This window comes from Sprattus sprattus (genome assembly GCF_963457725.1).
Source record: "Sprattus sprattus genome assembly, chromosome: 20".
Taxonomy (NCBI): Eukaryota; Metazoa; Chordata; class Actinopteri; order Clupeiformes; family Clupeidae; genus Sprattus; species Sprattus sprattus.
The window spans coordinates 7499453-7522220 of record NC_137918.1 but is presented as its reverse complement, the minus strand read 5'-3'; the positions used below and the strand labels follow the sequence as shown (position 1 = coordinate 7522220).

The window sequence follows — 22768 nt, the reverse complement described above, 5'->3', positions numbered from 1 at the left end:
TTATTTAATGGCTGGCTTTGACTAAAAGCTTGTCATGGTTGTGTCAAAAACAAATCACGCTGTAGCTATTTGTAGATGTTAAGATATATCTGCAGCGGACACGCAACAAGCAGCACATTATAAATATGCAATAAATGGCCCTACCCTTCATTTCTAATGACTCGTTAGATGAATTGTTCTCTGGGAACACACACACACACACAGAGACTATAAATTAAAGTGGTAAACTGGGACGTTTACTGGGAATGAAATATGCTCATCACCGCCAGCCGGACAGAGCGTTCAGTGGGTCCTGTGCGGGATGAACGTCCCTCGGAGAAGAAAACACTCAGGAGCTGGAGGTGAACATCTTATTAAATGGGGTGTATCACTGGCCGTTAAATCATGCAGTCATTTATTCATGTGGCCTTAGAATGTCCTCTCTCTCTCTCTCTCTCTCTCTCTCTCTCCCCCCCTCTCTCTCTCTCTTTCTCTCTCTCTCTCTCCCTCTCTCTCTTCCTCTCTCTCTCTTGCATGAGCCTTGGTAGATGGCAGATGTGATGCTGGAGAGGAGGGGCCTCGGAGTCTGGGGTTGCTGTGGCAACAGCCTCAGTTATGTAATATCATACGGCGCGGTGTAAACAAAGCAGCCGGCTTTAAGGCTCTGGGAGGTGATGGTTTCCTGAGCAGTGTTGGACGGCTGTACACACAAACAGACACACACACACACACACACACACACAAACAGACACACACACACACACACACAAACAGACACAGTGACAGATGACTGTGGGTGCATAATTAGACCAACCATACACATTCAACACATAATCATACACCAGGTGGGCTGATGGGCTTCCATGTGTACACAACAGCCTACAGGAGCTGCCACCTACGGGGAAATACTTATGGCGGCAAACAATAAAAACAGTGTGTGTGTGTGTATGTTTATGTGCGTGTGCGTGTGTGTGTGTGGGTATTAACTGCTATTTACAGTCTATGCAAATAAAACAGGCCATAACATCCCATCCTTAATTAAAAGGACGTGCAGCTGCATTAATGAAAAAATAATGACAAGCAACATATCATACATGTGATCATCTCACCATATGCTGTTCTAGAGAGATGCTATGCATGGTGTACTGTATATACGTATATAGTATCTTGAGATGGATTATGTCACGCTGTGAGATATGGTTAGTGCTCGGTAGAGCATGTTCCAGTAAACACAAGCCACACAAAGACACAAAGACACACACACACACACACACACACACACACACACACACACACACAACACATACCCTCACTGCAGCAACCTGTGAAGGAACACAAAAGACCAGAAGAACAGGAGAACATTCAATCATCTTCCTTATGATAATAAAAGAAAAAAACTGCATCGCTGGGAGGGAGAAAAGAAAAGTGCCCCCTCATCTAGGTTTCTTCCGGGGGCATCCAAAGCCTCTCCAGCCATTTTAACTTGCATCAGCCTGGGAGGAGGAAAAACAACTGCACCCTGCGCACTGAGTTACACAACAAGCGACTTGGAGCAGCGCTCCCTCTCTCCTTCTCCCTGGAAGGCTGAGCTTGGTTAGCGATCGGCTTGCACAGAGGCAGCCATTGTTCCGGACGTGCTCCGGTGGATGCTCCTGGAGACAGCTGCGGTGTTTTTTCTGATTCCTCTTCAGGTTATTAATAGCCACCCAAGCCAGCAGTCCGTTAACATCACAGGACAAAGTGGGAGAAGAAAATGACAGTAAAAATGACAGTGGCATTTCTTTTTCCTAGCATTTTGAGGACCAAGGGGTTTGGCTTCATTTTAACTTAGGAGAGCAAAGTGAACTCCTGCAGCAGAGCATGTATGTGTGAGTGAATTTGTGTGTGTGTGTGTGTGTGTGTGTGTGTGTGTGTGTGTGTGTGTGTGCATGTGTCTTGTGTGTATGTGTGTGCGTATGTTTGTGCAATCATGTGTGTGTGTGTGTGCATGTGTCTTGTGTGTATGTGTGTGCGTATGTTTGTGCAATCATGTGTGTGTGTGTGTGCATGTATGTGTACGTGTGTGTATGTGTGTGTGTGTGTGCATGTTAGTGTGTGTGTGCATGGATGGATAATATTTGATCAAGCTAACTGCACTGTATATTGACCATCATGATGGTACTTATCCATAAGGAGGCTTTTACACACCACCGCAGTGTTGTGCTCAAGTCACTAAACTTTAAAGTCTGAGTCAAGAGAAGAGTTAAAGTCTGAGTCAAGTCCAAGTCATCATTAAACTATTATATGGATTAATAAGGACTAAACGAACATCACACTGCCCCACACACACATACACACGTGGTGAACATCACACTGCCAAGGTTTGTTTACTTTGCAAATTCACGTCAACGGTAAATCTGACAGATTTTTAGATGCTTCTCACGGCATTCATATATGCGACTAATTTAGTGTAGTTAATTAGATATTTTCTTGTATCGCTTAATAGCCCTAGTATTAATATAGCTATCAATACCTAACAAAATTATTTATTTTTATTAACAAAAGTCAAAGTCCAAATGCAGTCAGTGCTCTAGTTTGAGTCCAAGTCCAAATCGAGAGCCACAAGTCCTAATACTCGCGTACTACCACACTTCAACACTTTATGCACCTTTGTGCTGAGCGGTCTGTGCCAAAACTTGTGGTAAGATTGGCCGCCTGTGGGCTTTGATAATCCTCTGGGGACAGTAAGAGATGCCTTGGTGGAAGGTTGGTCTCTCTTACAGACGCACTAGAAGACCTCAGTGACCCATCTGACACTTAACTCTATCCAGGAGTGGGTGCGTTGCTTAATGGAGCTCGTGTGCAGATCAGTGCTTCCCTGTAGTTCTGCAGCACACCAAGGTGAATACACCAAGGTCAAAGGTTGGATCCCCCAGCAGGGTACTCATGAAAATGTACATCTGGGGCCGTATTCACAAAGCCTTTTATCTTACCACTAGGAGTGCTCCTAACTCGCGCTAAAACCTTTTACGTAGGAGTAATTTCTTAAAAGTGATTCACAACGGCTCTGAGACCTACTCATACTAAGGATAATACCAACTCCTAAACTTAAGATAAAAACTCCGTTGCTATGGATGACGTCGCTTCTCATGCACGAGTTTAGAAGGGGTGAGGACGGTGATTGGTTGTTGACAGGCTCTCTCATTAAAAACTCATTCGTGACGTCTCTCTAACAATCCCACTATATCGACTGAAAATAAGAGAATAACCTAGGCTTCAAATTAAGTCATATTAAATAGTTATGGACAGTGCAGTTAGCAGAATACACACGCATGATAACAAGTTTGTGCATCCAGCGGGAATGACACTTTGCACGTTAAGAGAAATATAAAGCGATCAATATAAAATATGGCAATTGCATGTAATCAAGGCAGTAATAATTAAAGCACCCAGCAAACTGTAAGGCTATTATATTTCCAGCCCTTGACCACTTCAAATATCAGCACATGCGGCCCTTTAAGCCCTCCAATCTTAATTGATCAAAGCGAAACGAACGTGAAACGAATAGCCTAAGCGAAAGCCTACTGGTCCCAGGACCAATAGCCACTGTCACCCCAGCGGCATCCAGCTGGTAAGTTCTCAAAAACCCGCTGCAGACCGCTGCACAAGTCATCGGTACATCCAACTGTTGGATGATGTGGGGTCTACAGTGCGTTGATAGTTTGATGAATTAAACGGCTGAATGATGATCCCCAGTGTCGTCATTTGCGTTTTCCGCGAAGCCAAATAGGCTATCTTTATGTGTCCAAACATTTCACTTCGGGACACATCGTTGTTTAAAGGCGTCATTGCATCCCGCGCTAATTCTACGACAATATTAATACCTTCACGGTTTAAGCAATGTCTTTTATCAATTCCAAGTCGGCTGCAGCCATCTTACGATTTTTTGTGAATAGGTCTTAGTGACTTAGGAGTCCTCATGAGGAGTTTTAAGCTGTCCTAGACTTAGGTGCTACTTTTAGGGATAAAATATTTTGTGAATTGCTCTTAGTAAAAAAAATTAGGAGTCCTACATTTAAGACTGACACGCCCATTATTTTTAGGAGTTTCTCCTAATTCGCCACTTATGAGCTACTTTTAGCCCTAAGATTCTTTGTGAATACGGCCCCTGCACTTTAGTGTAAGTCACAGTTGATAAAAGTGTCTGCTTCATAAATAAATGTGTGTTTTTGATTTGTCCCACCAAATGCACCACTGTCCATTTGTACAGGGTGTACGTGTACAGGGTTCAGGCTGGGGCAGAGGGTGGCTAGAGAATGTTCCGGAATCCTAAAGCTCCTCAGCCAACCAGGCCATGGATGACTTCAGTTTTAATCGTCCACAGACATTCTCTCTGGAGTGTCCGATTGTTTGAAGAAACAGCCACTGAATAAACCAATCGGCTGTTTTAACCAAGCCTGCAACCTTGGGACAGGAATGTGGTTAATGTGTCAAAATTTACCCCGTAAATTTATGGCTGTATATTTAACCAAGCACAAACAGCTTGTGTTTAAAGTCCCTATTTATCCACTCCATGGCAGCAGGTGTGTGTGTGAGTGTGTGTGTGTGTGTATGTATGTGTGTGTGTGTGTGTTTATATGTGTGTGTGTGTGTGTGTATGTGTGTCTGTGTGTGTGAATGTGTGTGTGGAGCAGGCCTTCTGCATGCGGAGCTGTGGGGGGGATAGGATGCGTCACACAAGACGAAAAGGCTGAGAGAGAAACAAAAGCAGGAGGTCTGTGAGGACATGCTGCAGGGCTCAGTGTAAGAACCTCATGTCTGCAGTCAGCATCGCCCACTCATAGTGATAAAAAAGGCAAAGGGCTTTTGTAGAAATTATTATTATCCCCCCCCCCCCCCCCTTTAGGTTATTTTCATTGTAGTGTATTGAGGGGATATAGCCAGGATGTTGGAGCTGAGGTAACTCATTGGAGGGCACTCTTCCCCTGTCACAGAGATGATCCAAAAATACCCCTGCCATCCAGCGTGCTGTGACATCACTTCGCTCGTGTCCCCTAAGGGATGACACACTCTATAGGCTTTTCTGGGGAGCTACGTCACAGGCTGGAAAATAACGAGGGGAGAAAAAAAAAACATTCACAAAGAGTAAAGAGAAAACAGGATATTCTTTTTAGAGTATTTTTGTTTGACACTTTTCATCATAACACATTTCTGTGGGAACATGTTCGTGCTGCGCCTTGGCTTATGAGTGTGGCTATTTACAGGGGCATTGTAGAAATACTTTCATTTGGTGGTGTCTCAGTAAGTGCTCTTGCTAGTGTCGGCGTTTTGGCATGGGTTACAGCCCGCACAAATGCCAATAAAATACCAAGAGGGGGTACGCTAGGCTATCTATCGCTCATAAACATGAAGCCAAGAAGTGCTAGGCTAGGCTATCTATCTCTCATAAACATGACATCTGACCTGGATTTCAGTGATTCTTATTTTTATTATATACACAGCTTTTCAGGGCAGTGGGTCCCATACGTTTCATGGCAGGTCCCCCTTTGACAATGAAAAAACTGTTTGAATCAAAAAACACAGGGGGCCATTGGCTGTCGAATAGCTTTTATGAAACAATGTGTCTATACTTGAACAGTTAAACATTTTCAATTTCAGTTAAGTTTAACAACAGCTTTACATTATTAACTTCTTTCTGAGTGACCAATCCACATACCGTTCATGTTAGTTTTTTTTTACTTTTTAATAGATGTTCAATAATGTCTAAAATCCTGTTTTCGTTTTGTCATTATGTTGTATTGAGCCAAGATTGATGAGGGAAAAATGTATTTAAATTATTTTAGCACAAGGCTGCAACATAATTCATCTGAACATCTGAATACGTTCTGGATACGCCTGAGTAGCCTACTCTACTGACTATGTCGGCTGTATTACTAACTAGGCTAGCAGTCCCCTCCACTAAACGGTAGGCCTGCCCACGTTATATAAATAGGCCTACAAAGTAAGCTATGAACTCATCTCAAAATAGGTTAGTTGTAGGCCTGTGCTGTGCACTGCTATACAAAACTGTCCTGTAGTTGGTTGCTTAGGTGTTTCACCCTCAGCCCCCAGGGGACCCGCCCCAAACATTGAGAACCACTGATCTAAGGGGTGGACTAAACTTGGACCAGTTGTAGTTTCACCTTCTGACAGGCATTGCATTCCATTCCATGTTAAATCGCATTAGCGCAATAAGTTAGCCGTTAATAAGGCTACCTGAGATCAGGTATTAAAGGTTATTATAGGTTGGCTCACGAACTGTTTAAAATTGTGTAGTTTATAACATTTAGCCTACATCTTAAAATATAGGTAAAAACCAAATTGCACTACCTTCGCTTTTTACCCGTTTGTTTCATTTCACAATTTCTAAATAGCCTATAGATGTTATTCATAGACTATGAGAAAAGACACAAAATAAGCTACTGTCTTCCACTGTAAATCTATGATGTCAACTGAAGCGATAGCCTAGTGAGATGTAGCATGCTAGAACGGCATAACATGCGAATACGTCCTTCCGTTGAAAATTACATAACGATGTGCATTCTCCCTGAATCTTACACAATAGATTTTCGGCGGATACAAAGTCGAAGTGAAAGTCTCAATTTGATTGGATTCGCCAATGTTTTGAGCGATAGGCTGGGTGGGAAAGCCCAGCGAGTAGCGGAGGGGCACAACGTGACCTGACAACAAGGAACCTCCGGGATAACCGTCAGTCCCAAACTATGTTCGAAGGGGGTAATAGAAAGGGGAGACACGGGCAGCGACGTTTACATTTATATTATATTATGGTTGGTATAGTGTTAAGACAGACATATACTCCAAAAGGAATGTAATTTAGAAATCGTAAAATCTGTTTATGATTTGACAGTTTATTCATACGTTAATAAACATACATTTCTCGCATGTCCTTTCGAACCTCGCGAGCCTCCCTAGGTTGGTTTCCTCTGGTTGAGAGGCGGAGACGGGACCCCCGCTGACGTCAGAGGGCCTGTCCGTTTCCTGCAATAGAAAGTGAGAGAGGGCAGAGAAAAAAAAACAGACCTTTCCCCCTTACCGTTAAGGTGTGAGATAGAGGAAAACCCTGACAACAGCCAAGACTGCACTTGTAAGTATGAACTATCCAGTCTATTAAGAGTTTGGGGCATGAAGTTATTAGTTGCCTTTTCTAGGTGTACGGTATGCTAACGTGCTCTGCGGTGCTGGCTGGCTGTCGGGGGTTCGTGTGGCTGCAGCGGTTGTTGTTGGACCATGATGTAGCAAGCAAGGGCTAGTTCTATCAATGTATAGCCCCGCAGAAGACATGTTACAGTCCATTAATCTTTCTTAGAATATCCCTGAACATGAAGGGAAAATCATAGGAAATCGCAGTTGTTATTGAGAATGTTTGCAGAGGGTTGAGCCACTCCGTGTTTTTGTGGTTGCCTCTTGCAATGTTTTGGAGTAGACGTCTGATGCATTCTAATGTGTGGCGGAGTGTGTGTCTGTAATGTTTATGAAGTCCGCAACAGAGCTTTCCCTCAGAGGCACGTCTCCTTCGACAGGTAGGTGAAACGTTCGTCTCGTAATTGGGGGGAAATGTATAAACGTGGCGTTCCAGACAAGTTAGATAATTACAGACGAAGAGATTTAAATTGTTAGGTAGCCTGTAGTTCGGCATAATTTGTCAAATCGGGGAAGTGCCCTTCCGAGTCCTGTTGCAGGCTCTAAGGGGTTTTCCCCGGCTCCTCCCTCTGTTCGCGCGCACTCATGTGTCCGTACAGAGAGGAATACGCAATTTCCACACCTTGTTTTCGCATCAACCTGCATTTACCCCAATTAGCCCTCAAAATAATCGGATAGTTTTGCAGGGTAACTGCCCAACACGTGGAATCTGGCACCTGCAGACGCGCATGGGCAACTACTAGGTTAGCATACATAATTGAAACTTCTTCTGCGCCTGGCAACATTTATTAAAAAAGGACATCCAGAAAGAAACTGACTGATGAGGGAGGTGGGAGTGGGGTGGTCTCGGTGGTTGGCATGGAAAACGTCCAGTGACCCATTGTTCTGGAGTGGCGACTAGCTGTCAAAGCGGACCGGTGGTTCAGCATCGACAGGTAGGCTATGACTGCTCCTGGAGGACGGGACCGACGTTAATATAAGAAGACGTGACACATCCTGTGATTAGTGAATCGGTACCGTGCGTCGCATCTCGCTGCACATCCCGTGCCGTCTGTGCGTCTTATGCAGAATGCACCTACTGCGTCACACACGGTTACGTTTACAAAGGAGAACAATTATGTGGGCGATAGTGTGATTGTATAGGCTACCCGTTTTTCATTAGGTGACTTTCGTTGTCCTCGCTGTCTGTATGACCTGGTGCATGCGCTGTGTACGTTGGTGCCGAGTCCACAGTGAGATGATGTCATTGCCGTAGCCCGCTGTGCACATGTACTGCTGCATGGGAAAGAGTCTTTGAGTTGTAGTAAGTGTTGTGTAATATTGCCAAATGTAACATTGCTGGGGAGCCCGAGAAAAACCAGGGGAGCCTTGCGTGCTAAAACACTGCAGCAGCTACATATTTCTCCACGTTAAATTTAGCAGCATCTGGCTTATATAAAAATATAATAATAACACAAAACATACATGACAGTCAGATCAGACAGCCATGATCAGTTAAAACCAGATGCTGTCAGACATTGTAACTGCATTGCAATCCACCCCAACTCTGCTGCACCTCCTGCAGCGATGGGTGTAGGCAGTGGTTAAAGTGGGATTTGGTAGGTGGGGGTACTCTATTTTCCGGTGTGGTGGCGGTGGCGGGGGGGTATTTGGTGGATCTGGCGGCGGCCGTGGCGGGGGGTATTTGGTGTCTGGTGGCGGCGGCGTTGAAATCACCCATTCCTATATTTTTTTAATCACAGTGATATAAGGAGGTCTAACCAAAGACCTAAACCAGGGATGGATCATGAGCCTTTGGGCCCCTATTTGGTTCCATGAGAAAATTTTGAATTTGGTAAATATGATTTCCTGTATTCTGGTGCATTTTGGGGATGGCCAGCTGGAAATGAACAATAAGTGCTGACATTTAGATTTGAAACTCATAGCATTTAAGCGATTCACACATTTTAGAATGTTGGCCTAGATAGATGTTTATGCTGTAAACCACTTAGTTCTTTAGTAGGCTACATATACAGTATAGTGATATACTGTAGGTCTTCTCTCTGAATGGTGACAGGTGTGCTGTACAGGTGGTGCTGATGCTGGGCTGATGCTGGGCTGCTACTCTTGATGCTGGTCAGGGCTATGACCTGGGCTGCTTTCATTCCCCTAATCACGGTGAAGATAAGGAATTTGGAAAATGACACTTAAATCAGCCTTGATGACTGCAACAGTGAAAATGGATAACGAAATCTGTTCTGCATCAGGCCAAATCTTAGTCATTCTTACACAGTAATCACAGCGCAAATTACACAGTGCCTACTTAGTTCCATGGCCTGGACTGTCCACTCACACAGCCATTAATAAACAACACTGCAGAGTCAGACTTCAGTTATTAAATTAAAAATATTTTACTGTTAAATGTATCATCAAAACATGACATAGCAACAATGCTTGGTATACTTCTTAGACTATCAATTGCTTGATTTTAAAAGAAAATCTAAAAAGAATGACTGTTTAGGCACCATTTCCAGACAAATTCTTACCCTTGGAAAAAATCAGTTATTTTTCGTTTACACCCTCTCTTATTTCGATCCTCCTCCATCTTTAAGAAGGAAATTATGAAGACATAACATTACCAACGTGTTTTCCAATTAGGAAACAAGTACCGGTACTCACATTTTTTGTCTATCTGACAAGCTGACGTGCTAGCCAATAACCAACTAGTTGCAGTTAACCATTGTTAATGTTCGTCATTCTCAGTCAGGGCCAGAGTGATAGAAAACGAATAACTAAAAGCCTGGTTCTTTCTTTAAGTTGTGTTTGTTGCCCTATTTAAAATATAGACGTTAGACTTTAGCTTACTACTTCACCTTGGACTCCAACATGCACTCGCTCTGACTGGAACAGTCTAAACACTTACCACAAAGCGTCGCGCTCTCAACTGAACTGACAGGTTAACTGTTTTTTTTTCGCGCGAAGCGTGTTTGTCAGAGGGATGAACAAGGCGGGGCTAGGGGATGATATTGCGGCATGAGACGCTCTGCAACTGCCAGTTCACACCGCTGCGATTGTTCTCTGCGACGTTCTAAAACCGTCTCGTCTCGTCGCGAATCTTTGGTGTGGACTGGCCTTAACATTAAAAAAAAAAAAAAAGAATCTATTTATTTATTAATTTATCTGAGGTGCCGGTACTGAGTACCGGAGCGTTCCGGCCCACTTCAACCCCTGGGTGTAGGTGGCTGAACTGAGCACAACAGGCAGTTGTGCAGTTGCATGCTCTTTAACTGTGAGCTGAATGAGCTATACGTTTGCTTTTTTCCATGCTGTGGTTAGGGTAACATTTAACACCAGCCTCCCCTTCTCGGCCTGCTGTTGTTTTTTGAGCCAAAAATTTGCATAGGGACTATGATTAGTTGGTGCACCATGGCATTGGAAAGGGCATTCAAAGACAATACAACAAAGGTCTTTGACTGCAGAAAGCAGAGTGAGGAGATTCACAACCCACCTCCACTCTCTGGTGTTTGTATATCCCCTGAGGATTGATACGTCGTGAATTTTTATAAGGAGATGGGCTTGATAGAAACCACTCTGCCAGCCTTACAGCCATCGGCTAATGGCTGCCAAAAGTGCCGACAGCTTGGCACACACAGGAGGGCATTGTGCAGGACCTCCGTCACCACCTCTCCACTTACCCGTTTAAAAACCAAGGGGAACGCAGAGAGAGATGCCACCGGCCCACAGACACCAAACCGGATGCTCCGACTTCAACAGTAGCCTGGGGAGATACCCTGCTTTCGTGGCCTTATATGTGTGTCAGGGCTGTGTGGACTTCTCACACTGTCTCCTCTGTCAGACACCGACACATAGCTGCGTGACATGATTGGGCCAGAGTCACTGAGTAGCCAACCTGTTGGAATTAACTGAATTAACTGAATGAAGCAGCTAGGCGTTTATGAATGATTTTCTGTTGTTCTGCTGTGTGTGTGTGTGTGTGTGTGTGTGTGTGTGTGTGTGTTTGTGTGAACTGAATGAAGCAGCTAGGCATTTATGAATGATTTTCTGTTGTTCTGCCTTGACACATAGCAGGGGCCGTATAAGGAGATTGCGTCTGACAAAATCAAATGCATTTTGATTACATGGGATCCAGTTAGATCTTAGTTTGTGTGTGTGTGTGTGTGTGTGTGTGTGTGTGTGTGTGTGTGTGTGTTTCTTTCTTCTTCCCACATTTCTTTTTGTCTTTTGCTCCAGATGAACCACGTCTGCCCCTCTTGTGTGGACTAGGGGTTCTGCTCTCCCGCTCCTTCTCCGAGACGCCTTCCCGAGACGCCTTCCGGCCCATTCCATGCGCTGCGTCTCTTCAGACCATGAGTGGCTGAAGAAGGTCAGGGGGGAGTGAACAAAATCATGCCGCGCACCAAGCAAAACCACCCCAAAAACCTGAAAGGTAAGAAAAGCAAAGCAAAACCAAGCCAAGCAAACAAAGCAACCTGGCGCTCTGGCCTTGATGTCTGAGGCGTCAGCAAGAGCCGCTGCGGCCCTCTGGGCAGATGAGTGATGTTGGATAGGTAGTAGGAATTCACCCATATCACTGTTTTGTGTACAAAGAAAGTTGAATTCTTATTAATTTTGGTTGGAAATAGCCTCCTGTTATTACAGTGCATGAAATGCCCTGTATTGTTATTTTATATTTATATTATTATTAATAATTTATTTTGTAACAACCAGAGGACATATGATGGAAATAACACTGGTCTTCAAATTCATTGCATTTTGATGGTAATTGTTTTTTTAGCGGTAAAAATACTACCTTATTAAGTACTTGTATTGGTACTTGGTATCAGCAATTACAAAAATGTAAGTACCTATACTCGGCCTGGAAAAGGTGGTATTGGTGCATCCCTTACAGGTTGGGAAAGACAGGAGGAAAGGCAGAGTGGAGGACTTTAAGGATGGTTGACCCATACAGGGGTCAGGGGAGGGAACCAGCTGGGTGACTTATTACCTTGCTCAGGCATGTTTGTCCATTTGTCATTCGCCAGGATGAAATGGATTTGGAAAATGTGGTTAAGGCTGAGAAGGACATGCTTTGAGTAGCCAACTATCCACTCTGAATAATTTGTCATTTTTGTCCAAGGCATGTTTGTAAAGAAGTCTGGAAATAATGTGGCTGGTTATTGATCTAAGTATCACTGCTGATGCTGAGAGTGCTGGCTTTCACGGTCAGGTTCTGTGTGGGATGAAATGTTTTTCACAGTTGGTGTAATTTAGTTTGTAGGTGTTTCACATGCCATGCACGTTCATGCATACACATGCGGAGCCATGTTCTCACCCATAAAGGCGGTTAGGGTTCCATTTCTTCTTCTTCTGTTTGAGTTGGGCATGTCAGCTGTGTTCAGCAGGAAGTGACTTCCAAAAACTCAACGTAGAGTTTAGTGACTACTCTTAATTATGTAACTTCCTTTGCATACTCATTAGTTTTTGTCTGGAGCTTATTTGTCAAAACATCATCAATAATTGAGCCATAATATACTGTGTTAATATTTCCCTGTGGGGCGTAGTTGTCGAGTCTCTATTTATTTATTTATTTATTTAGTAATATGATGATCATTATTAATTTTACTCTTCATTTGTCAGAATTTCTTTTCTTTTTTTTTGTTCCACTTTCCTGAAATGTTAGAAAGGACATTTTCAGGCCGATCAGTCCAAATCCCATTCCCACATTCCCTGTCCATCAATAACATTCCAGCAGAATTAATTTCTCTCAGACCGGCCCCTTTACGGACACAATACACAATTTACTTGGCAAACATACTCATCGGTGTAACCCGAAAGGACATCGGGTGATTTACATTTTATGTGTGTGTGTCACACGCAGGGGACAGCGTGTCTGTAGATCGGCCTTTGCTCTTTGGATGGGCAGTGAAGCGTAGTGGTCTCTCTCTCTCTCTCTTTTTCTCTCTTTCTCTCTCTCTCTCTCTCTCTCTCTCTCTGTCTGAACCCGAGTTCCCTCCCTCTGTCTCTGTGCTTTGTTGTCTGCTTGTGTACTGATGTCATGGAGACCAGTGTTCCAGAAGAGGGAACCTCCCTGCATGTCATACTGTATAGTTCCAGGCCCTGTCTGCCTGACTGTCAGAGCCTCGTCAAGGGGACAAAGAACCATCATCACACCTCTTATGTTTATTTTTTTAGTTTTTCAAACAAGTGTCCTCTTCAGCATGGGTGTATGTGTGTGTGTGTGTGTCTGTGTCTGTGTGTCTGTGTGTGTGTGAGCGAGCTCCCTCTCCCATCTCGTGACTTAGGAATGCTCTTGTGACGCAGTTTGCGGGCAAACAGGCAGGAAGTGTGGAAACCCCCCCCCCCCCACCCTCCTCCGAGTCTTGTGTTTACTTTTCTCAAACAGCTGGTCACTAAGCAGACCGGCCTGTCTGTCTGTCTGTCTGTCTGTCTCCCATCCCTGTCCCCAGGCCTGTCTGTTTGTCTGTCTGTCTTGCTGTCTCCCTCCCATCCCTGTCACCAGGCCTGCTCCACCCTTACTCAACCTCTCAGGGACCTTTGAGCCATTCAGCCTAAGCAGACCCTCCAATGCCAGGAGGTTATATTTATTTATCTATTTATTTATTTTCTTTTACAGCAGGTATTTTCCCACCATTTAAGAGGCTAGACATGGCACAGTTGGGCAGAGAGAGGGAGAGAGGGAGAGAGGGAGAGAGGGAGAGAGGGAGAGAGGGAGAGAGGGAGAGAGAGAGAGAGAGAGGGAGAGTGTTTGGAATCTTCGGAAAGTTCCAACCTGACGTATAATATGTCTGACAGACCAGGTGTAAAATCCCAGTGTTCATGCGGAGTGAAGTGTTGGAGATTGGTCGGTTGGTTGGTGAGCGCACACCATTGCTTCCCTTTCCTCTGCGCTTGGGGTCATTTTTTCCACAACATTAGGTTTACAGCCTCAGGGAAAAAGCCTTGCAATTACTCCAGGGGATGTGTGTGTGTGTGTGTGTGTGTGTGTGTGTGTGTGTGTGTGTGTGTGTGTGTGTGTGTGTGTGTGTGTGTGTGTGTGTGTGTGTGTGTGTGTGTGTGTGTGTGTGTGTGTGTGTGTGTGTGTGTGTGTGTGTGTGTCTGTGTGTGTGTGTGTGTGTGTGTGTGTGTGTGTGTGTGTACCTGGGTTTTTTGCTGAAACATTAACTTTTACACTTTCCAAACTGACCAAGCGAAGAACACTGAGTAACCACAGAACTGAATCCCATAATATGTAAACATATTGGTCATACTCATTCAAATAAGTATTGATTCATATTCTGTGGAACATAACTCATGTTATCTAATGCCGCTATCCGTCACTGTCATAGTAACGGTAGTGCAGTTGCTGATGCTAACACAAGCTATAAACAGACTTTACAGGTTGTGGCTCAGTAAGCAGGTCATTTGGATGACCCCTGTCTGATGATGAATTTGTGGATAACTTAGGGAGAGTCTTAAGACAACGTTAAGGGGTAACATTTCTATGAATCGCCGCTACGCTAATGCTTAAGCTACAAGTTTTAATGGCGGAATGGCAAACAGTTTTCAGTTACTCCCTGTGCAAGAGAACGACGGCCTTTTTTGGCACCAAAAATCCAGGTCAGTGAGCAACACAGGGAAGTATCCCTCCTCTCTCTCTCTCTCCCTCCCTCCCTCCCTCCCTCCCTCTCTCACCCTCTCTCTCCTCTCTCTCTCTCCCTCCCTCTCTTACCCTCTCTCTCTCCTCTCTCTCTCACCCTCTCTCTCTCCTCTCTCTCTCTCTCTCTCTCTCCCCCTCTCTCTCCTCTCCCCCCTCTCTCTCTCCCCCTCTCACCTCTCCCTCTCTCTCTCTCCCTCCCCTCTCACTTTCTTTCTCTCCGTCTCTCTCTGTCTCTGTCTCTCCCTCCTCTCTCTCTCTCTGTCTCTCTCCCTCCCCCTCTCTCTTTCTCTCTCTCTCCCCCCCCCCCCCCCCCCCTCCTATTTTTATTGTACCCTGAAAACTGCCCGTGCTCGTTGGGCATGTGTTGTTTTTACGGGGGCCGTGTTGCATACCTCTCTTTAAATTAAGGATCCCCTGCTGTGATTTTTCCACTCTCCCTTACTTTTCAGTTTTTTTCCCCGGCCCTTGTCTTGCATTCTTCGCTCCGCTTGCAGGTCACCCGCAGAGTCGGATGAGGAACTCGGTTAAGAAAACGTTCCTTTTTTGCCTGCCCATTTAGAAGTCCTTGTGGAACCTGATGGAGAACTAAAGCAGCAGGCCCTGACGGTTCCTGCGAAATGGCTGAATGGTGAATGTTTGACCAGCGTTCAATCTGTGTGACGACCGGTACTGGTTAATGATCAACCAGATCACCAGTCTCATCTGACCGATTGGTTTAGTGGAGGGTAGAGAGATAGTTGAGCAATCTTCTCCTCTGATGTAACCTGTTGCTAGATAGATAAAAGGCAAGGTGTGTGTGTGTGTGTGTGTGTGTGTGTGTGATCTGCATTGCGTCATTGCTGCCTACAATTTTATCTTTAGCTTCTTGGGAAGCCCCTTTCTTTACCACGGTTTCCATGTGATAATCGTTCCCAAAGACATGCAAAGGTGTGTGTGTGTGTGTGTGTGTGTGTGTGTGTGTGTGTGTGTGTGTGTGTGTGTGTGTGTGTGTGTGTGTTTTCATGTATTTATTATTTGCCCACCTTTCAAACTCAACCTCAGGTTACCTTCAACAGCTCTGAGTCACGGCAGTTGCATTTGACAGCGTTCGACTGCGTTTCACTGCAGGTCGGCCATGACGGTAAACAGGGGTTTGCAGCTTCCTGTCAAGTGTTCCCGCTAGGCTTGAATCATACACGTCTGGCCTGGGCAAAAACAGAAGAAGGGGGCAGTGCCGCTCTCTGGGTAATGGCTGATGGATCGTCCTGTTTGCTCGGTCTGTAAGAGTCTCGTGCTGGGCTTGTCTCTTCTCACACTCCCCAAAGGCCTACAGACCCCCCCAGCCCCCCGCCCCCCGCCCCCGCCCCCCGCCCCCCTGGCTATGTCATCGCCCTCTACTCCTGTCCCTCTTGTTGACGCCCTCTCCTTTACCCAGCAGATCACACCCGTGCCAGGGTCGGGCCGGGGTCAAGGACTGACATAACCCGCCCCACCCCCCCCTCACACACACACACACACACACACACACACACACACACACACACACACACACACACGTAGGCACACACACATTGCCTCACCCCCTCTGCCTCTGGTCGTGTGACTGCAGGATTGTGCCTAGGGCAGGTCCGAGTCAGATGGTTGAGTTAAAATAACAATAACTTTTAAAACAATAATATTAAAGTAACACAATGCAACAATTTTACTTCAGGATTAGGGTTAGGATAAGCAGTTTAACCTTAAAATAACAGCTTGAAAAAAATTGGGGCGCTACAATTACTTTAAATATGGAGAATCGCCTCCGTGCCATTGCCATACCAGGGTCCATAGGCATATAACTTCGTTCTGTAGTTTTGCCTGTGGCCACACGACTTTCTACTGTCTGCAGAACTAGTTAGTAGCTTATTTGCCGTCTTTCTTTGTCTTGTGTTGCACTTGCTTAATGTTTGACTGTGCAAGGACAGTTGTTGAGTAACTTGTTTGTCATAATGTCAAAGTCAGCGCATTTCAAGAGATTTTGTTAGTTTTAGCTGCTAGCATACCGTTAGCGAATAGCTATTGATCCGTTGTGCTGCTTTAACTTTAAAATAATCACCTAAAAATTTTAAAATGAAAAGGTCACTTTGCCAGCATTTTTTATACTCTATACTCTATTGTCCTTTTATCCATGAGATGGATTTAAGGTTTATTTAACATTTCATATAATTTGAAATCAGTGCATCAAAGCGCAGGTACTGCAAGTTAACTTTCGTCAGAAGTTTTATAGACATTATTTCTGCTGCATTCTCAACTATATATTCTTTACCTTTTGTAAACTATGTTTTAAAGACAACAATAAACAAAATAAACACATAAATAACCTATTCAATGTGGCTTTTCCAGTAAAGCAGTGTGCAGTACTGTAGTTATAGCACGAAGCAGGGAAAGAGTTAACCGAATGTGTTAACCGGATTTTTACATGTTGTGTCATGCTTATGCAGCCAAACCAGTCTTTCCGTCGTGTAGCATCAAATTAGACTGTGTGAAAGCGGTGAGATTGGCACAAAGGGAACTTCTCTCCCAGAGGCAGGAATAACCCTGCGTTTTAGCAACAGTAACTACAACAGACGGGCCGTAACAGGTTCAGGGCCGCCTGCTTAACTTAGTGCTAGCCTCGGAGAAACGCTTCACTCTGAGGGAAAGAGGGAGGGAGGGAGAGAGGGAAGGAGACCGGGAAAGAGAAAGAAGGAGGGAGAGCGAAGGAAAGGGGGGGAGACAGACAGAGAGAAAGGTAGATAGAGAAGGAAGGAGGGAGAGAGAGAGAGAGAAGGAAGGAGGGAGAGAGAGAGAGAGGGAAAGAGACAGAAAGAGAGAAGTAGAAAGTAAATGAAGGGGAGAGCATGAGACAAAGAGAGGGAGGGAGGGAAGGAGGGAGGGAGACAGAAAGACATACATAAAGTGAGAAGTGGAAAGCGAAAGATTGGGAGAGAGAGAAAGGGAGAGATAGGTGTTTATGATGAATATGCATACAAAAAGAGAGAATGCCTATAGAGAGCACCCGTTGGGTTTCAGCAGTTTAGGCTCCTAGCGGTTTTCTGCGCTGGCAGTAAATATGCTTTAAATTGAGTGCTCTCTCCTCTTCTACTCTTCACAAGCAAAGCTTTTTGTACAGCTCTCAACAAATGGCGCTCCTCACCTTCCCAACAACCATCTTTGTTTCTACTACCATGAGATTGTTAGGACGGGAGGTGAGGAGGGAGGAGGTCTGAGGTGGTTGCCATGAGCTCAGGGGGGGGGGGGGGGGGGGAGAAGTGCAGAGAAGTATTCCCCCACAGATCTCCAATCAGAGAAGTATTCCCCCACAGATCTCCATTCAGAGAAGTATTCCCCCACAGATCTCCATTCAGGAAATCCTAATGCTAACATACTAGCCAGGCCCTGCGCGGGTAATTGAATGTTGATGATGAGGATTGTGAGTAGGTGACCTGATGACCTTTGATCTCCCCCTTTCTTTTGTGTGTGTGTGTGTGGTGTGTGCACACACAAATTCACAATGATCTATGTGTCTGTTTGTGTATATGTATGCCTGAGTGTCTGTGTATTCGTGTGTTTGTGTTTTAACAAGTGCCATCACTGAAATTCCAGTAAATGATCTCATCAGTGAGCACCTCAGCTCCCAGAGTTCCTTGTGTCTGTGTGGGAGGTAAACCTGTGTTTCTGTAACACACTTCAAGCCGTGTTCAAACCCAAAGGATGCAGGTCCATGGGCTCAAGGCACTGGGTAGGCTGGGTGTTTTGGAGAGACTTGGTGTGTGTGTCAAAATTTCCAATCGAATCATTTCGGAAAAGAACATGGTCTTGGCTTGGAGTATGGAGAGAGTCCTGGGAGAGCCTTCTAAATTAGGAAGGCTTGAGGACCCTTCCAGATAAGATGCTCTCTCTCTCTCTCTCGCTTTCTCTCTGTCCCTTCTATTCTCTTTCCCTTTCTTTCTCAGCTTCCGTCTCTTTTATTCTCTCTGCTTCTTCTCTCTTCTCTCTCTTTTATTTTCTTTCTCTTTCTTTCTCAGCTTCCGTCTCTTTTATTCTCTGTGCTTCTTCTCTCTTTTATTCTCTTTCTCTTTCTTTCTCAGCTTCCGTCTCTTTTATTCTCTCTGCTTCTTCTCTCTTTTATTATCTTTCTTTCTCAGCTTCCGTCTCTTTTATTCTCTGTGCTTCTTCTGTCTTGTGGCCTCCACCCACCTGCCTGCTCATCAGCCCAGATCTGTGTGTGTGCAGACTTTCATTTTGAATGTCAGTCAAGCGCTGCCTGCTTATCAGATGATGATGACTCATCCAGCACTAACACCTCCCACCTGTTTTAGGCAGCAAGGCACCTATATATATATACAGTATATATATATATGTGTGTGTGTGTGTGTGTGTGTGTTTTGTTAGTGGTATTTTCATTGTCTGTCTGTATTCTATTTTTGTCTGGTGAAATGCTTATTTTTTTCCAAATGCATTTGTGCATTTTTATGTTAATGTGTATTTGCATGTGCGTATGTCTGTGCGTGCGTTCGTGCGTGCGTGCGTGTGTGCATGTGCACACGTGCGTGCTGGGCCCCTGAAGCGGTTGTATAGATGACTCAGCCTGAGGAGGAGAGGAAAAGAGAGGAGAGGAGGGGAGGCAGGAGAGGAGAGGAGAGAGGAAGGGAGGAGAACAGCCGTTCTTCTCCGTGTCCGTCTTGCCTGTAGCCAAGGTTAAACAGCCATCATTGGGTTAACAGCGTCACTCTTAGTTCTATATGGATGGCTTTAGCTTGATACATTTAATGGGTATAGCACATAGTCGTCTCTGTGCTGCCAATGGAAATTGGGTGATGTTGGCCAGATCATCTCCTATCTCTCATCTCTTTGCCTACGGATAGATGGACAGCAACATGAGAAACCAGCGGAGATTCCATCCCGCTCTCGTGGACATATGCAGCATGGCAAGCGTCTTGGAGCTCCCAGTGTGCGTTATTTATAGAATAATGCACAACGGAGCGTGTCTCCGTCGTGATGTCCCCCTCATGCTGCCCCAGGGGGTGTGATTTTTAAGGATGGGATGAAATGAAGGCAGCTAATTGGTTGTAGCTTCAAGACACACAAAAAAATGCAGATATTTGACAAATGCAAAGATAGCTCGGAAGCCCTAATATGGGGTTGTGTGTGTGTGTGTGTGAGAGAGAGAGAGAGAGAGAGAGAGAGAGAGAGAGAGAGAGAAAGAAGAGCTGGCGATGCTTAATGGTTTGCACAAGCAGAGCCGAGTGTAGTTGTTGCCAGGGAAACGGAGCAGCATGAGCCTTTGTCTGCAGGTGCTGTTCCTTGTGTCCCACTGCTGGACTCTTATGTGGGAGAGAGAGAGAAGGGGGGAGAGAGAGAGAGAGAGAGAGAGAGAGAGAGAGAGATAGATAGATAGAGATATAGAAAGGGGAAGAGAGAGAGGGAGAGAGAGGAATGGGGGAGAGAGAGAGAGAGCGAGATGGGAGAGAGAGAGAGATGGTAGAGAGAGAGATAGATGGTAGAGAGAGAGATAGATGGGAGAGAGAGAAAGAGATGGGATGGAGGGAGAGAGAGAGAAAGAGAGAGACACATCCTCCGTGAGCAGGCCATATCACCTATAAACATAGGCCTGAACTCATAGTTTTTTTGTTTGTTTGTTTTTTATCTATTCTTATCTATTACTGTATATGTTTTTTTTTTTAATTATTATTATTATTCTTTATGTAATTATTATAATTAATGAATTGTAATGACTACTTTTTTATGTATCTATTCGTTTTACTTGGTATTTACATAATTTATCTGTTCCTGCATTACCAATTCTTATTTTTACTATTGTTATTATTATATTGTTATTATTATTAGTGCTTTGGCAACAGTGTATTGTACATTCATGCCAATAAAGCCATTTGAATTGAGAGAGAGTGGGGGAGAGGACAAGAGAGGGAGAGGGAGAGTAGGAGACTGACTTTTAAGTTTCCTTTATTACCAGCATAAAGATCTTTAGGTTAAAGGTAAAAAAATAATACACTTAAAACCCAAAGAAAAACAGAGAAAGAACATGAGGTGGAGCAAGAGGGCGCATAAGCAGGACAGAGAGAGGAGATACAGTCACAGAGAGGGAAAGAGAGCGAGAAAGGGAGAGAGAGAGGGAGGGAGTGGGAGTTCATTCATGAGAAGGTAGGGTGATCCTGATTTTCAGGGATTCAGAGAACAGGAAGAGTGAGACAGATGCAATGAGGAAGAGTGAGACAGATGCAATGAGGAAGAGTGAGACAGATGCAATGAGGAAGAGTGAGACAGATGCAACGAGAAAGAGTGAGACAGATGCAATGAGGAAGAGTGAGACAGATGCAATGAGGAAGAGTGAGACAGATGCAATGAGGAAGAGTGAGACAGATGCAACGAGGAAGAGTGAGACAGATGCAACGAGGAAGAGTGAGACAGATGCAATGAGGAAGAGTGAGACCGAAAGAAACCGTTGGAGAGACAAAGGGAAGCAACTTAAAGTAAAATAGTGATGAGGAGCTGATGAAAGATGGAAAGGAACAACTGAGTAGAGACAGAGCCTCATTCCCCTTCTCTCCTCTCCTCTCCTCTCTCATTTCCCCTCTTCTCCTCTCCTCTCCTCTCCTCTCTCATTCCCCTTCTCCTATTCTTTCCTCTCCTCTCTCATTCCCCTTCTCCTCTCTTCTCCTCTCCTCTCCTTTTTCATTCGCCTTCTCCTCTCCTCTCACAATCCCCTTCATCTCTCCTCTTCTCCTCTCCGCTCTCATTCACCACAGGAAATAATAGAAAAGCTGTCTCCCTCAATGACATGCTCTTCCCACCCGCCCCACCGATACAGATCTCCTCTCCCACCTTCTCTTCCTCTCTCTTCCTCTCTCTTCTCCTCTTCCTCCCCCCCTCTCTCCTCAGGGCCTGGAATGGTTTCATCTTTCCATTCAGAGATCTCTTTCCTTTTTTTTTTTTTTTCCTTTTACAGTTTAAACCTCACTTGCAGGAACTCATGTATTTAACAGCTGTCTTCAGGCAGGCAGGCAGGCAGGCAGGCAGGGACTAAGGCGGCTGCTGTATGTTATGTCAGGCTGCTGTATGTTATGTGAGGTTGCTGTGTGTTATGTTGGGTAGCTGTGTGTTATGTTGGGTAACTGTGTGTTGTGTTGGTAGTTGTGTGTGTTATGTTGGGTAGCTGTGTACACACTCACTCTATCACACACCAACACACACACCGATCGTAGGGCCGATTTTGGCAGGGCCAATTTTCCGCGATTACGGAAAACGGACAGAATTCGCAAAATGTACCCTTTGAAACGGAATTGCAACTTTCAGACGGAAACCTCATTTTGTGCATGATAATCGCCAAACTTCTCCTGTATTTTGGCCTGCAAGGCTGTATTTCTTTCAAATAAACTCAACAACGATCGCAACAATGAACACAAATTAATTGAAGAACAAAACCACTGAGCAAACGTTATGTTTTTTAGTCTCCTGTTCGGTTGATGGCTGGCAAACAACAATCTCATAAGAGTCAGGTCACTTGTGGCACTTACTATTTACTCATTTTGAGCCATCAATCTGCATCAGGGTGAACAAAATGAGCTGAAACGAAAAAAAACGGAATTCACCAAAATGTGAAACGGAAACCTAATTTTTTTTTTACGGAAAAAAATAATTTGCCCTACAATCGCTATTCTACTAAATTATTTATACTAATATTCATGAAATACCATGTAGATTATGTTACTTATTCATCAGAAGCATGATGTTGTGTAAATCTACTCTGTAAGATTGTGTTCCCTAACCCTAAATTCACAATATGACATTTTTAACCAACACTTGTCTTTGACGCTGTAACTCTGGAATCCACCACCAGTTTTAGGTCAACTTATTACAATGTGTGTGTGTGTGTGTCTGTGTGTGTGTGTGTGTGTGTGTGTGTGTGTGTGTGTGACATGTGTGACGTGTGTGTGACAAAGCTGAAGTCAGATG

General features: G+C 44.6%; 1 protein-coding gene across 1 annotated transcript in view; it reads left to right on the top strand.

Moving 5' to 3' along the window:
- Window positions 1-7016: 7016 nt before the first annotated feature.
- The window catches only part of hivep1 (HIVEP zinc finger 1), a gene marked incomplete at its 3' end in the record, with an annotated part of 64851 nt that continues 49099 nt past the window's right edge, over window positions 7017-22768 (top strand). Inside the window, exons 1-2 of the mRNA XM_080858734.1 lie at window positions 7017-7102; window positions 11389-11584. Of these exons, the coding sequence (XP_080714860.1) occupies window positions 11545-11584 (40 nt within the window). The 5' untranslated portion in view covers window positions 7017-7102; window positions 11389-11544. The remainder of the gene's footprint in view (window positions 7103-11388; window positions 11585-22768) is intronic.